The sequence below is a fragment of the Homalodisca vitripennis genome, chromosome 1 (genome assembly GCF_021130785.1).
Source record: "Homalodisca vitripennis isolate AUS2020 chromosome 1, UT_GWSS_2.1, whole genome shotgun sequence".
NCBI lineage: Eukaryota > Metazoa > Arthropoda > Insecta > Hemiptera > Cicadellidae > Homalodisca > Homalodisca vitripennis.
The window spans coordinates 158,142,501-158,159,669 of record NC_060207.1 but is presented as its reverse complement, the minus strand read 5'-3'; the positions used below and the strand labels follow the sequence as shown (position 1 = coordinate 158,159,669).

The 17,169-nt window shown below is 33.2% G+C and overlaps 1 protein-coding gene across 1 annotated transcript in view; it reads right to left on the bottom strand.

Moving 5' to 3' along the window:
* Positions 1 to 552: 552 nt before the first annotated feature.
* LOC124374766 (phenoloxidase-activating factor 2-like) overlaps positions 553 to 17,169 on the bottom strand; it is an 18,504-nt gene continuing 1,887 nt past the window's right edge. Inside the window, exons 2-8 of the mRNA XM_046832922.1 lie at positions 9,313 to 9,671; positions 8,363 to 8,497; positions 6,579 to 6,755; positions 4,912 to 5,174; positions 2,963 to 3,126; positions 2,647 to 2,825; positions 553 to 751 (exon numbers count right to left, since the gene is read on the bottom strand). Of these exons, the coding sequence (XP_046688878.1) occupies positions 718 to 751; positions 2,647 to 2,825; positions 2,963 to 3,126; positions 4,912 to 5,174; positions 6,579 to 6,755; positions 8,363 to 8,497; positions 9,313 to 9,662 (1,302 nt within the window). The 5' untranslated portion in view covers positions 9,663 to 9,671 and the 3' untranslated portion in view covers positions 553 to 717. The remainder of the gene's footprint in view (positions 752 to 2,646; positions 2,826 to 2,962; positions 3,127 to 4,911; positions 5,175 to 6,578; positions 6,756 to 8,362; positions 8,498 to 9,312; positions 9,672 to 17,169) is intronic.

Genomic DNA, 17,169 nt, shown 5'->3' with positions numbered 1-17,169 from the left:
TTTATTAGCAGTTTAGTAATTGTTGCTTCTTAATTTTATCATAGTATGTTATTACGGCTATTGTCACATTTTAATTGAAAATTACATTTCAAAATGGTTACAGTTTTAAGGTTAAGGTTTTAAAATGGTTAAGGTTTTATCTTAAAATATCTTTAAAAGCACCTAATTTTACACATACTTACTGGAATAAGTTTTTGCAGAAAATCTAGTAAGTAATCAAATGACATTTTTAAATATTAAGTAGAATAACAAATAACTGACTTGTCACAAGTTTGGTCTGACCATGCATGTCCAGTCTCGTTTCTACACAAATAAAGTAACAGATCAATAATGGAACTAATAGCAGTTAATGCATTATTCTGAATACCAATTTTAATTTATTTACACTATTCCAAGTATTAAATACATTTTTGTAAACAATATTTATCTATCATACTTTAATAATTTTACAATTTTTAAATAATCTGAAGTAATCTGTTTGTTCATCTAAGACTGATGTTTAGCTTATCTGTCTTAATTAGTTTGGTTTGTATTCATAATAAATTTTACAGATTCATAACAAAAATACTTTATTTATAACAATGGAAACAACTAGTTACATTACAACGATAAAACTGATTCATACGTGCAAATCGTGATGTATACTCAGATCACATGATGTCCAGTTATTACTTTGTTCGGTGACCAGGCCTGGACCAGCTACAATTTTGGAAGTTTTTAGCTAGATGTACCATAACCAGCATTCATATCTCTGTAAATAAAACATTAAGTCAACCATGAGAATTATATATGGATGGTCAGTTAAAAAAAAGTTATAATCAAAATAAAGATATTTATATAAATAATTACAAAGGTTGAAGAGTGGTTTTTAGTCTAACAAGAAATGTTATGGTTATTTTTCCACTTGAAGGAATGGTTTGAAAAGTGTTAAAGTTTATTATATTTTAATAAATTATATGAGTACTAAAACATTTTTGAAGGATATAATAACATAATTGTAACAATAATATACTGATTGTGAATTATTTATTCAATGTTTACAATCTCTAAAATTTCATTCAATTACACTGACAACTAGAAATATTTTTTTATTTATACGTGGTTTGATTCCGAATCGATTTTAGATGAATGGAAAACTTTATATGACAAACCTGTTGGCACTGATCTGATGTGTGAAATGCATGATTTTATTGAGGTACAGTTGGATGTATTTGGTTGCTTAAGAGTTTTGAAATCAGTATCAAGAATTGCAGAGCCGAAAGTTATGACAATGCTTTTAACATGTCAGGATATTATTCAGGTCTTCTAGCCCAAAATATTAAGTATTCTTGCTGAATACATACCACATTCATTAAATGTTGTTGGTTCAGTTCTTGTTTTTTGAAAAAAAATATCTATTACTTAATAATACAAACCGTATAATTTTCTAGGAGAATTAAATTTATTTGCATAATGTGGTGTTTTAAAACTGATAATATAAAATGCCATTATCTTAATTTGTAAACTATTCTTATGTTTGAGGCAAACAGAAAGGCGATGGGTTCAATATCGTGTGTCCAGGGCGCTAGATATCTGAACTCGGAGCCCGATGAGGGCCACAAGCCAAAACTCTGCCTCAGGGAAAAAAGTCTCTGGGCAGCCCTGGCTGCACCAACACATACATTTTAATATTACTATATTCAGCAATTATGCACTATATTGTATAAAATAGTTATTTGAATAATGCATTGTTTTATTAGTAGTTTCATGACATTTTACAATGCTTCTCCTTTGTTATCTCTTTAAGTGTCTAAGAGAACACAAAAATACCATTATTCTACCAAAAGTATCAGTTAGAGTGTCTGTTGGGATACTGGTCATGAAGTGGTCTTTGGGAATAAGAGAGCTGATGCCCTGGCCAACTTCAGATCAGTATCCAATATGGCGGGGCCTCAACCGTTCTGTGGCATTTCTAGGAGTAAATCCTTTGGGGCTATTTGGAAGTGTGTTCACACTGAAAATGAGAGAAGGTGGAGGCTGCATCTGAGTCTGAGGATAAATAGATTAGTCCTGCAGTGACCTGCCACCAGGGTGGAATATGTTCGCCTCTCCTTAGGTAGAGTCTAATGAAGGGACATGGTCACCTGAGAAGTCAGCATTTTTTTAAGAAGATCCGCTCTGTAGTTTGTGTGACGGGCAGAAGAAAACTGTGGAGCAATTGCTCTATGATTGTTCTGCATTAGCAAGGGAGCACTTTGCCATTTTTAGTAATCATTGTTTATTAAAACGTGTTATCAAAGCTGATTTACTCAATTATTATTTAAGACTGGTAAGCAAAAGAGATCATTGGCTTAGACTTATAGATTGTACTTGAAATAAACAAACATTTGCTAGGAATGATTTTATGAAAATGTTTAAGAAGCAGGTGAAAGTTTGTGTTGTTATTTGGTACGATTTAGTTTACATTAAAACCCAGTTTCGCTCAACAACTATGGGGTTTAAATTTAGTAATTAAGAGTGTCGACATGTTGATCTAGTAGCAGAACAAACTGTCATTGATTAGTCTGACTGATCAAGTCTAGTAAGAAAATCTAAGTCAGTTAAATCTGGTCAATTAGAAGTTTTGAACTTACCATTAGATTATAACATTAATTTTTCTGAGCTTACCTGATGTCTATGTCGGATATGCTCAGTTTGTTGTCAATCCAATTGCGGAAATGGCTAACATCTGCGTAAACACCTGGTGTGTCTGTACCACAGCCAATACCCCAAGCTACAATACCAGCCTGGACATATACTGCTGGGTTATCACGGGAGGGACATGATAGGGGGCTGCCTCCATCACCCTAGAACACAAATATCTAATGTCAATATTAGTAACATTTGAAGGCTTTGAATATTGATAGCCTAAATTTTATTTAAATAACTAAACAACAGCAGTATTTTATATTTAGATAGGTACTGTTATTAGTTAGGAACCAACCTTGCAGGTGTCCTTGCCTACAATGCCTCCTGCACAGATAAATGATTCATGCAGATTGAAGTGTCGCCCCAGTCTAGTCTGGCGCAGAGACTCAAGACACTGATTTCTTCGGACGATCGGCAAATCTACCTTCTTCAGAATTACCTGATTCTTTCCTTCCTTGCCTATAATTCATTCCCACATTATTAAATATGTCAAAATAGTGAAAAGATATTAGAAAACCTTATAGTAAAGTAAAGGGAATTTGTTAATGAATAAAATATGGAATATGAAGTTAGAAAGGAGTTATTTTTTAACAAAAATGTAAGCCCAAACAAATTCCAAAATAAAAGTCCTTAGTCGACTTAGTAATAGCCCTTATGACGTAATATGGTGGAATCCTATTTTATTTTTCAAATGAAAGTAGGCATAAATCAGGTACATATTATTTCAAAGTTCATGGTTCAGAGGATCTGAGTTAAGGGACTGATTCTTATATCAGGTTTTGCACATGTATGAGCATTTCTTTTTCGAATTAAGTATATTTGTGATGCCACATCTGAGTTTGCCTTGTAGTTTCTATGAAGAAAATATATCTATGGCATTGTTACAAGGATGGACAACTGCATTTATCAAAATGTTCAGGATAGGCAAAAAAATTCCACACAGGTGCTAATGTTGACTTTTTTGTTTCAATTAAAAATGAATTACAGAACATTATGGAATAGTGTGTTGTATGTTATTTACTATACTACAAAAGATATTGAACATTGAAACATGGAGGAGGCCGTGTTTGTAACCAACATCTGAAAATGGTAGTTTCTATCTCCAAAACTGTTGCTGGTGGTTTTATTGATGTTTTAAACCAGTAATAAAATATCAGTTCTGTGTTAGGGCTAGTCCTACACTAACGTTTTACAGGTTAAAACCATAAAATGTAAATATGAACTTAATAATTAAAAACTTGTCATAATATATATAAACCTAATTTTTAACATTTTTTTGAATAAGGGTGATTTTTACATTTAAGAAAGAGCAATCGTCGGAACAGGGTAGACTTTGATATAGAGGGTAAATGTAACCTAAATCCAAATTTTCATACAAATCGGTGCTGTATCAGATAAATACACAGTTTACACTTTTTTTACCGTCACTGACTGGACTTCAAAGCATTCAAAGCTTTGTTCTTTAACGTAGGATTTATAACGTGTTTAAATAGTATTTCCAAAGCATTAGTTGTTCAGTTGTTCTAAATTCATCACTGATACAATCTGGAGTAAAGTTTAGATATTAACTTTGTATTTGCTGTCTCCATTACACTACTGAACGAACACTGTTCTAAAATTAAATGTAAACAAATGTTTCAGCCTCTTCAACTGAATGTGTCAATCGCTGTTTGTTGCCAGTTAAATTTGGGTTATAATATATATATTACCATTATAGTATTTACAATGCATTAAACATTTTTAATTATTCAGCCCTGATGCAAACTGGAGTAAAAATTGGTTATACGATTTTTCTTTGCTATTTTATTATACTACTGAACAAGCACAGACTATACTTAATATTTTATAAAATTTAAATATAAACATAAATGTTTTAGCCTATTTGTTGAACATCAGCTGAAAGTGTCAACACCTATTTAGTGTCAGTTTAATTTGGAATACTAAGCATAAATATTACCATATTTCCGAAAACTAAAATATTCCATGCAACTTTTCTGACCTTTCGCTTCTTATGAACCTTCCTCGCATTTCTACAAATATTTTACAAAAAGAATTAAAGGTTCAATTCATTAATTCATTCTTACAATGATTAAATTCTTAAAATTAATTTATCCAAGGTATTAAAAATATTTACACATTTTGTATTTGTTTACTTAAGACTTATGAGATCAAATTTGTTAATCATACCTTTTTAATTTTAGAAACTGACTTTTTGTTTAGGGGACTTTTTTAAACCTCACTCACCAAAAACGTCTTTTCCCCAGCCGCTGGCCACACAGTTACGGTTGTCCATGTTCTCATCTTGCTCTGGCAAGCAGATGGTTGCGACGTTTTCAGCAATATCAGCGGGGTTGTCAAGGAATAGCAGTGCGATATCATTAAACACTCCTCTAGCGTAGTATCCTTCATGTATAACAACCTCCTTCACGACTCTATTTTGGGCTGGAAGGGGCTCTGACTTGTGCTGAGTATCCCATTCTCCAAGCCTCACGCCCAAACCAGTCTTCCTATCACTCATCATATATCATCACTTATATCAGATATCAACAATATTACTGATAATTTATCAGCCATGTTTATCAGTGCATTATTAATGTGGTATAAAGAGTTCTAATAGTAAGTCGTTGGGCAGGAAGGGGTTGTGTTGGGTATTACACTCTTCAAGGTTCACGCTAAGAGTGACCTTTTTATCAGATATTGACACTTATATGACATGTTTTCATTAATAATGTGGTACAATGAATTGCAGGAAAAGGTGTTGGGCAGGAAATGAGAAAAATACGTTTAAACACCAACATTAAACAGTATAATATACAATTATAATACACTTTTTCAACAATTAAAACACGCTTAAAATTATCTTAAATTCTTATTTGGTAAAGTCTACTATGTTGCAACAAAAATATTCATGCATCGAATAAAAAGACTTATTTGTAAGCCACCACCAACTGTGACTTTACATTTCTTAATGGATAAAATGCTTACACTTAGAAGTAATTTATTAAACAATCAATATTACTGATAATTTATCAGCCATGTTTATCAGTGATTAACACAGCTTTTGAGAGACATTAATCTAACTTTAGCTGGTACCAGATCAAACTCTTGTTGAATGTTATAGCCATAAAAGAATGACAATAAAAGTCTGATTAAAGAAGCTAAGAAAGTTTAGAGTGTGAGTGTGTTTCTATATTGTGTGTTGGTTCTATATTGATTGTAATGATAAGGGAGTTTGATTGTGCTGAGTCTGCATGTCTAATTGTGATGAAGAGTGAGTGTAAAGGTATAAATTTGAAAAAAAGTTAATATGAATGTAATTGATTGTTTATAGCTTCTGGTTGTTTTTTTTTTTTTTTGTTTTTTTGTGAAAAAGAATGTTTAGAGTTTGATTGTAAAGATAAAGAGTGGATTTAAGAGTGTTGTTGTATCGATTGTGTATTATTGTGATAACAAGTTCATGTACGACTGTATTTGTGATATAAGATAATATAAAAGTATCACAGTTGACATGGGTTCTTCCTGCAGTGGTAGTGTGTTAGTAATACAATCAATCGTGATTGGTTGTTTCTAACTAGACATGGAGGTTCCCAGCAAAGCTAGTGTGTTAGTAATAAAAATACAAATGAGAGTGTGATTGGTTGTTATTGCCTAAGGGATGTTGTCTTCGTTGTTGTTAGGGTTGGTTATTTTCCCAAAAGAAACAAAAATTAATTTTGTGCTTTGAGGCTTCTCCCACCACTTTACCCGACTACTGACCAATTTACACTTACTTTCAATAAATATTCCATGTTCTATGTTCTATGTAACTTGGTTTTTGGTATACGACTCATTTTATTACAGCCTTTAATTAATTAAGATAAGTATTAAGTAAATACACATCTCAAAATTGTGTCTAATCACAAAGGACTCACCCTATGACACAGTGGGCAGCTGTGAGTACAACCTGGGGATGGATCAATGAACCTCCACATTGGTAGATATTGAATGACCGATTTGGACTGACAGTAACCTTTCTCATAACAGCCACCATCCATGGAAACTCTCCGAATTGAGCTTCACCATCCACATCACCCGTGATACGAAGAGTACTGCAAGAGTAACATTGTGATACTGACTTTCAAACATTATTACGAGTACAAGTACTTAATTATTAAGATACAGAGGTGTAACTAGAATGAATGTATTTTCTGTTTGATTAATTTCATCTTTATTTGACACATATAACAAATTTATGAGATAAAATTTTGTTAGTAATCATGTACATACCAAAATCTAAAGTTATCATCTAAAACGTGTGGAAGCATTATTGGATTTCAAATCAATATAGTATTAATATAATACACAAATCAAACTTAAGTCATACAACTATAACTTTTATTAGTTGGCAAAGAACTTCTGGATTCTTTTAATCTGAAGCATAATTACGTCTATACCTTGGTAACTTCAATATGCATACTGAAATATACATTCTTTAATGTGTGCAATATATAAATCTTACCATCTTTTTATATGGCAAGGTAATTTTTTTTATTTCATAAGAGTAAGAGTGTGTTATGTGAGATCACCATTAATAATTTGGGTGTATTTTTAAGTATTACAAAAAGAAAATTCTTTTCTTAAACACTTTTAATTGATATATGACACATTACCATATTAACACGTTTACCATGGAGAGAGGTTGTACACACCAAAACTTCTCCAAATCCTAATGTGCACTAATGAAGGAGCACACTTTCCTTATGTACACATTATTAATTTTTATTTAAATCAAGGTTTTGCATAGTGCATTTAGTGACTTTGTTGTATTATAAAACTGTTGTTTATATGTTTCTTCACCTGTGATCCATGATAAGGTTTTAATGAAGGCATGTGTCTTAAAGGTATAATATAATTCATTCTTGATTCAAGGATTTAAAGTGTATTTAATTCTCATAAAATTGAAACTAACTTTCCAAGATATTTTGTACAATAATAATGAATAGTATTAAAGTAGATTAATATAAACACAAGGTTCTTCGTATTTTACATAAAGACAAGTTTTGGATTTCAACACTATTTAGTATTTGTGGAAAATGTTCAAATAATGGTCATAAATATAATAAACCATCATAAAATATATCACATGCAATAATTTCACAATTATTATCACAAACTCTACAATCTTATCATAATTTGAAATACATTTTCTTAAGTAAAGTTTGTAATGAAGATTATGTTCATTATCAATGGTGCAACAAAGACTAAATTGTATTAATTTATATTAAGAGTTCCTTGGTGTTTTAATCTCTTTTCCTTAGAATTGAATTGTTTGTTTTGGACTTCCTTTAAGCCAGCACCTATTTATCTTGTACATGTAAATATAAGCAGCGTTCGATTTGAGCTGGAATTCTCTGTTTTGAGAACACATATTTTCAAACTATTCTAGGGAGTGTCACTGCATTCTCTTTCTTCTGAAGGGCATTTCAGAACCCCAAGAGGTTACAGTTCCGCCACCTCTAGTTCTAAAACTCAAGCACTGAATACTATAACATTCTAGTCCATAAAATTAGGAGACAATAAGATTTATTTCCTCTATATTTTTATACAAAATCTCACTTTTGTGATATTCAGCTAGACATAGTTAAATATTACCAAGCCATTAAGACCCCTATAAATTTAGGTGAAACTAAATCTACTTAGACACTGAAAATCTGACCTGACACCTCGAAGATTGCGTCTGCCACATGTGTTAAAGTAAGGGTCAGGGGGTCGGGTGATGGGATTGTCAGGACCCAACGTCTTCCCCGTCTTGCAGCAAACTTGTATATTGTCCGCACAAGGTCCATTCATCCTGAATGGGAGAATAAGTAACATGCTTTACAGACTCATGTATAACAAAAATAATTCTAAATTCTAAAAAATTAGGATTTTACTGCACATATTTAAATTAATATTTTTAACAACTGGCACAAAATATATATTACTTTCTATAAATAAGTTGAATTAAAACAATTAATCCAAACACCATCAATGAGTGAATATGTATGGAAGAAACAAAACGTATTAATTAAAAGAGCACACCTATTATTAAAATTACAAAAAAATATTTTAGACTAGAGCACTAGGACCATGGTTAACTAAGTATTGTTCATACTTACCAAAACCCAAAATTACAATTTCCAAAGTTTTATTCCTAAATTAACCAATGAATTTATTATGTCCGGCTGGGCTGCATCTTAAGATAATTTATTATATGTTTTTGATCAGAATTATTAGAATAAGTACAGACTTATTCTGGACACTATTTTTCTATCTCTCATGAAATTATTTAATCAAATTGTGGTAAAAATTATGATCATAATTTCGTTGAACTATGAAATACAAGTATTTCAAGAAAAAATTTATCAACTATTTGTGAACTTATAAAATGTTACCAGCTTTAATCAAACCTATGATTTGTCTGATAAAATTAACATTGAACTAGATCAAGATTGACCATTTGATATCTGGGTGTATCAGAGATGGTCTAGTTTTGATAGTATTTACCTGAGTTATGATTTTCAAGTGGTATTACACTCATTGTTTGTCCTTTTAATAGTGTTTCATAATAAGTTTGTTATAAAAAAATACTTGCAGTTTCAAAAAAACTTGACAACTAATGCTTACCTAATATCAATAATTCCTTCTCCATTCTCAATGATTGTCCTGTTAGTATCACATTGGTAGAAAGGAACACATTCACAATCACCGTCCACTTCATTCTGAAAGTTGTTTCCCCGTTCATCGACAGGGTTTTCTGTTACCCGATCATAATTCCTATCAGACGGTATGGTGGGGGTGGTCCTAATACCAAAGACACTGTCTATCGCGATGTTGATGTCCTCATCACTTATCTTCACTGGTTGGTCAGTTGGCTGTTCTAGGCCTCCTCGATTCGATGTCTCGTCCACAGTTGGAACAGCGTTTGAGTGCACCACCACCGCCACACAGATAGCGAAGACAAGTTTTAATCTCATTCTGGAAGACTGAACAAATGTATTAAATTTTAAAGATTTGAAAGTAAGTTAATGTTCTCTGAATCAGTAGTAAAACATTTTCTGAATATAGTGCAATATTTACTTATATCTGATGTTTAAAACAGTACATTATACGTAATGACACAATTAAAAATGGATATATTTGTGTAAACTCTTGAGGGCTATTCGTTTCCTGTCTGTGACCCCTTGGTTTGTTCGGAACACTGTTATGATCCACTCCTTACACCAAGGGGCAAGCTTGGCACCTCTTTGATTCGGCTGATATCTTGGAGTGGGTCCTACTCCACTGTACAACCTGAGACGACCCAGGGCATTGCTGTACGACCCTCCCTAAGCGCTTCACTCATCTAGACTTGCCGCCCATCCTCAAACTATGCCGAACATTTACCCCTTTTCATTGTTTACCTAATAGTTATCAACTTGACTCCATTAACTAAACTTCAGCACTGTACCATTCTCCCCCAACACTAAAGTGTATGCGGTAATACACTGATGTTTCTGGTTTCGAGCAGTCATTGGAACATTTGTTTCAGAAGCTAATATGAAGGAATCCACCCAGTCTTCCATGGTTCAGTTCAGTTCACGATGAACAGCCGAAATAGGAGTGTTTCAAAACTTCAATGGTGCTATACCTGTACCTAGAAATATAATCTTTCTTACAGATTTAGTTCACCAATGTTACTGGGTATAATATGGGTCAAGGGCATACCCAGTGAGGGTCAGGGGGAGACAGCTGCTCCCCTGGAAGTAAAACTATTAAAATTACAATAAATAGTTACTGGTTCCAAAAATGAAAGGTAATTAATTTCTCAATGTCTTCAAAAATAAAATTTTAATTTAAGACTTTCCTTAACTTTGTACCTAAATGTTAATTTTATTTGTATGAATATACTACTTTAGAAAATAAGTAGGAACTCAGATGATTAGGTTTATATTTAATAAGAGTATTTTCTATTGGCTACCTTGGGTGTTAGTTAACAACGGTTTGTAATTTTTGTATAGTATGTCAATTTCTATTATTTTCAGGCAGAAAATCTCTCAAACAGATAAAGGATCAAGATGACAGCAGTGGAAGTGGAAGCAGTGGTATCGATGAAGACAGAACTAAACTGACAGGACTGTAGGATTCTGTGTCTAGCAATATGGAACAAGGATCTAGCAACCCTTCACTTCTACATGTAGCTGTCCCTGGAGCATGTAAAATGATTGAAGAGACTGATGACTACTATTTTGGTTCTGATACCTGTAATTTAAAAAGGAAATTTACCCACTGTTAGTTAGATCAATATACTCCTTGGTTGGTGTACTCAAGCCGTTTGAAAGATGATCCATGTATGCACTGTGTTCTTTTTGTGGTCATTCATGGTAAGGTCAGACATAAAAATTAAAGATTTATATATATGAAGATTGTAGAAAACGCATAGGCAGTTATTACCACAAAACGTTTAACACCTGCTGCTAAAGTGTTTATTGAAAACGTTCCTGTTGATATACAGTTTCGACGTGGTCATCAGAAGATGATTAAAGAAAACAAAACAACTATTGTCATCATTTATTACTTGTATCATATTTGTGGGATTTGTGCGCATAATGTTACCCCGCCACCCCTCCTGTACAGTTCGAGGACTTTAGCTGCGCGCGTGACCTTGAGTGTGTGGTGTTAGGGGGGAGGGGTGGCAGGGTAGCATTATGCGCTGCGTCCCGAAAACATTTCTTGTGACTTATGAGTAAAACCCTCTTTTCTCCTTTCAGGAATCGTATTGGCCCAAATAACTCATCACACTCGCTAAAAACAGTCTGTATTGTGATAGTGCTGATTGTGGTGGAATTAAATAATAAGAGAAAACCAAATAATAGGAATTATCCTAGTTTTTCAGTTGTTATAGTGTTGTTTAACGTGTTTTTGAAAATAACGTATTTGTCGATACTAATCTGCAAATCGAAATCGTGAGTTTAAAGACGGAGATTGTTGCGCCTCCATCTCAGCGGCTAGCACATAAACGCTACCCGCCACACAGATAGCGTTTATTTGTTGAAAGGGTAGTATTTGGGCCCTACGAGCACAGCTGAATTCCTCCAACTGTACGGGGGCGGGTGGGTGGTAAATGATGGGGCATGTCCTATTATCTATTCCGGGGCCCGGCAAAGCAGAGTACGGTCCTGACTCCACTTATCATTCAACACACAGCACTCACTATTAACTTGCCTCTTCTTGTACGACACGAGAAAGTAAAGTTGGGTTTGATTATTGGTGTTTTTGTGGTGCAGATTAGCTAGCAATAGGCAAGTGCCCAATAAACCCCAAACAGTCTGAGCTATGGTAAGCCTGAGACGTGGCGAGTTGAGATAGAGCGAAACGTCTCAGAGAGAGAGTACGGTTAGCATTGCTTGTACTATGTGGAAGTTGGAGGACCATGTTGTAGACTGTCACCCTTTCCTCTTCAGAGTTCAGGGTGCTTGTCTCGGTCTGTACAAGGAACTTCGGGTACATACTGCACCAGGAGTTCGTCACAAAACCTACCGCTCTTATAGAGTTTAGTGTATAATCAGGGTACTACTTCCTTTCTATTTTCTCTGGCTGTGATTACATTCAGTAAACCAATTGCTTAAAGAAATATGACACATAAGACTTATATTTGCAAGTATTTATCAGTTATCTGTGGCCAAAACTTAAGTAAAATATACTTTAATAGTTAAATATAATAACGAATGTAAGAAATATTATTCAAATTATTATTTAAATGAAAAGCTCTAACTAATAGTAAAGTACGGTATAGCTGGCACGATTTTCTTATTTACATTACTAAACTCGTTCGCCGCCTTGATTTCCTCACTGACCATGAGCCGAATGAAAGCCTCTTGCAGGCCAGATTTGGCCTCCTGGTCTCTATACATTTGACCTCGTTGTGGAATCTTATCCCTGGGTGTGATATTAAGTTATTTCCTTCTCAATTTTGTAACATAGTATATAACTTAATTTTTGTAACAACAAGTTTTCTTTCCGTGGATATTACTTGTAAAAACCTTTATAATTTGAAAATTTACCTTATAGAAACTTTCTGTTGTTAAATACAAATATCTATTTTGTCAAGATTTGGGTGTAGCATCTCATTTCCTCCCCTACAGTCCTGGACACTGAAGCAGCTACCCCTTATGAAAAGCAAAACCATTTCTCATTTAGAACTTTTTTCTATATTATTATTTTTGTATTAATATGATCTACAACATTTATTTAAGTTTTTAGCTTCTACTTTGAACTTGTATAGTCTACTGGTCTATTTGTTTTATTCAATGTTCCAAAATATCAGGTTAACATAAATTTTGAACAATTCCTTTTCTAAAGACAAATTTTGATGTAATTAATAATTACCTAAGATTTAATAAATTAGTAAAATACGTATATTAACAATTTGTGTAGTAATGGAAATGTAACCCCTTATTTCAGTGGCATAGTTAGGAGGAGGGGGCTGGCTATAGGAGCTGCAGCCCAAGGAGGCTCTATATTATTAGTCATATAACCAGAAATACCAAGCTATTTTTACGGGATTTGTTTTGAAGAAATTTGTATATTTTAGGTACTACAAATTATATCTTTTACCTGTTTTTATATTGTATAATATACAATGGGCTACCAGAATATATGTCATTTACTTGCAAAAAAATATACTAATACTAATTTTTAATACTTATGATAAGTATTGGAAATTTGAAATTGTACAAAAAAATAGTTTCAAACCAATCCTGTCCATTGATATAAACTTTTGAAGCATAAAGCCATATGCATTATAACAGTGAATATGTCTTTAAACAACTACAAAAGTATGGATTTCATGAAAATTCTGTGTTGTATATATATATATATATATATATATATATATATATATATATATATATATATATATACAATTGTGTACGAAATCCTAAATAGTGCGTTTTCCAACAATGGATGGATAAAATTTGACTCGTGAACTAAATCAAATGTTTTCTAGATAGCCTAATCTACACAGTTCAGTAAACTGACTCATTGCTCTTCACGCAAATCAAACGAAACACAGCGTAAATAACACTATTTTTCTATTATCCAGAGGCCACTATTTTTGGACGAGTTATCGGTACTTTGGGATTATACCGACCACACCAGTATGAAGAACACAAAAATATAAATTTATAGAAACAAACATGATAGAACGAAAAAACGACTGTTTAATTATAAAATTACAAACTTACAAGTGTTTCCAGGTATTGTGATCGGTATCGTTGTCGCTGTTATCTTATCTTTCTCGAGAATCCCGATTACGGCCGCGCGGCATCACATGATTTGCACGGTACATAATTGCCTTTCCATTACAATTAAATTTATATTTCTGATCAGCCCCTCTAGAATTTGATATTTTACTGATAGGTACTATCTCGAGGGATGTTTTTCTTTCGTCGACATCAGCGCGGGCTTCGGCAGCACCGAAGGTGATGGCTGGAGGCACTCGCATTTTGGTAGGCGGAGTGTGATCAAGAATAAAAACAAGTTTTAAGTGTTTTTTCAATAAAGAGTTTAGTAATGTTTGTTTTTGTTGAATTTTTGTGTGTTTAGAGAAATGTAGAGGTAAAACACGGAAGTACAACAAAGCGACGAACCAGCTGAACGGGCGGCGAGACTCTGCAATCACGTTATCTACTAGACCGCTCGACTTTGACCTCTGTCTGAGGATGGGGAGGGGTTTGCGATAAGACAATTCCTGTTTTATATTGACGAAATATTGTTCTACGCTAATCTAGTAATCAGTAGAAGCAAAATGTCAAATAACGATTCATGTCTGGGTGTGGTCGGTATAATCCCAAAGTACCGAGTTATCCTTATCGGAGACCAAAATAAACTTCATTATATGTCACTAGTACTTTTATTGTTTCATAACTAATCGAAAAAAAACCCAATGAGTCGTTCTTCCTGTCGCCAAATCGCCTCCAAATAGGCTTAGGCGAGCGACCCTTCAAGTAAGCCTAAACGCACCAATCACCAGTAAACAGTAACCTTCGAATAACTAATTGTTGTTCTTTTAGTTTTTGTTTTCACTGATTGTTATACGCTTGATTAATTTATAATGGCATCAGGGATAATTATCTTCGCCTCTGTGATTTACCTCAAACTGAAGAGGAATGTGTTTTATTGGCGGCGACTGATAGCGATGCATTCAACTCGATTCTCGCGGACATCGCTTCCTTTTGGGAGGCAGAATACGATAACCTTTCGTCATAATGACTTGAGAATTTCTGTTCTTTTTAATATTGTAATTTATTTAAGGAAAAAGACGTGCAAAAATAGTGGCCTTTACCCTGTGTTTGATTAATCCCGAGAAGCAGCGGCTGGCGCGTAGTCTAACCATTGAAGCAGACGGGCAACAGTAGCATGTATACAGACATAGAATACACAATCGAAAAGTCAAATAATATTTACTAAACCGTTTTGTTACTTTGGGTATCTATTCAGAATGTTTCCATAAAAATTCGAACGAAATCTGTCATTGAATGAATAAAAAATATTTATTACGAAACTATCGATGTATCGGAAGTTGGTCTCCAAAGGGTTAATAAACATGTGGAAACAATTCAATCAAAATGTTTGAAAATTAAGGACGTGTATGTCAAGGGCGTTGAGCTTCACTGTTTTAAACAAAATATTAGGAAGTTAGACTGTCAACTGCAGCCTGCACTGAAGAGGGCGGCAGAAGTAGTGTAGTTTCAGTGGATACAGAAAAACAACTTAAACCTACGTAAAAAGTCTATCAAACACTCGTTGGTCAGTGATAGATGATGCTTGCAAGGCATTGAATGAAGATTGGAAGGAAATAATAGAAGCACTCACAAATATTTTCAATAGCGAAACAGAAAAGCCGGTAGCTACCTTTGCAATCTACAAAGATTGGAAACTGCATTTTTATCAATTCTGTGGGGAGATCTACTCAAAAGATTTAATATTACTAGTAAAAAGATTTATTATTACTGCCGTCATGTAAAATCGATTTGTTAACAGTGGCACTAGTGTACGGATCATCATCGGAGTACTATATTAGTAGCATAAGAAAAGAGTTTGATACTTATGAAAAAGGAGCTCTGCTAAAGTCGGAAATATGTAGGCCTATATATGAAGATGAAGTACAAGGGGCCACGAAACCTCCAACCTGATAAGACTGGAGGATGTGAAATAAAACTTCTAGGCAGAGAGAACTTTAAAGTAAATACTTTTTATGTAATATTAGACACTCTATATAATGAAATGGAAATAGAAAAGCTGTATAAGATGAGTTGAGTTCGATTTTTGAATTTCTCTTCTTTAGCGAAAAGGAGAACCAGGCGAAGAGACATTAATTGACCACTGTAAGAAACTGTGTAGTTTTTATAACAAAGATCTCCTTCACCAGAAGATTTTGCTACAGAATGTCTACATTTATTTTGTTATTCAAAGTAAGTTTAAGGGCAGGAACGTCCAAAAAGTATTTTCAATCTCTATAAACTTTAACATGTCTACGGAGTTCAAAGTGTATGCCCCTATGTTGACAAAACATTGAAACTTTTTTTTGACGATCCTTGCATCAAACTGTTCAGCAGAGAGATCATTTTTGGGTAAAACCTTAAGCCTATGACATCGAATTTACTGGCAGTTTTTTGTGATTAAATTTTTTTTTAATTATGAAGACATTGTTTTAACCTAACATATTATGTATCAAATTTAAGAGGAGAACATGCAGTTTTAGAAAATGTGCCTTTTTGTGATAAAATAATTATTTGAACAAAATTATAAAGTGAACAAAATTATGGATAAAAACAAAATTTGAAAAATTGTAACTTTGTATAAACGTTTTATTTTTCAACCCCCTAATGTTGTATAAACGTTTTTTAACCACCTAATGTTCTATAAATGTGTTTTTGATATAAAATTATCATTAAAGAAATAAAGTGATAATAAAGAAATAAAGTATTCATGTTAGTACTAATAGAAGGCCTATCATAATCATACTCAGCATCATTCACGTCTTGATCATTAGGCCTAACCTCAAAATCTGGATCAGGATCATTGTCGTTTAGAAACCCACCCTACGATCCAGAATCATAAATTTGACCCAAGATTCTTTCAAACTGAATCGCACATGATCTTTTATTTTCATTAAAAATACGATAATTCTCCTCCAAATCATGTTCAAAATCTGACATCTTATCACGTATCATGCGCATCGTTATTTTGTTGTTTTTTAATTGAATTTATTTTAAATTGAACTTTTTATCCTATTTTAAATTAATTGAAGTCGGGGGTTTTATTATTAGTTCATACTTTGTTTTTATGTTTTAATTCATTAATTGTTTTTAATGATTACTTTTTTCGTAAATATTTTTCATAAAGTAAATGGTTAAAAACATCTTTGAACCTACATGAGGAAGAAAAGTATTTCTGTAGTGCCAGTCAAATACGGTGGTTGATGCATTAAGTGTAGTTACA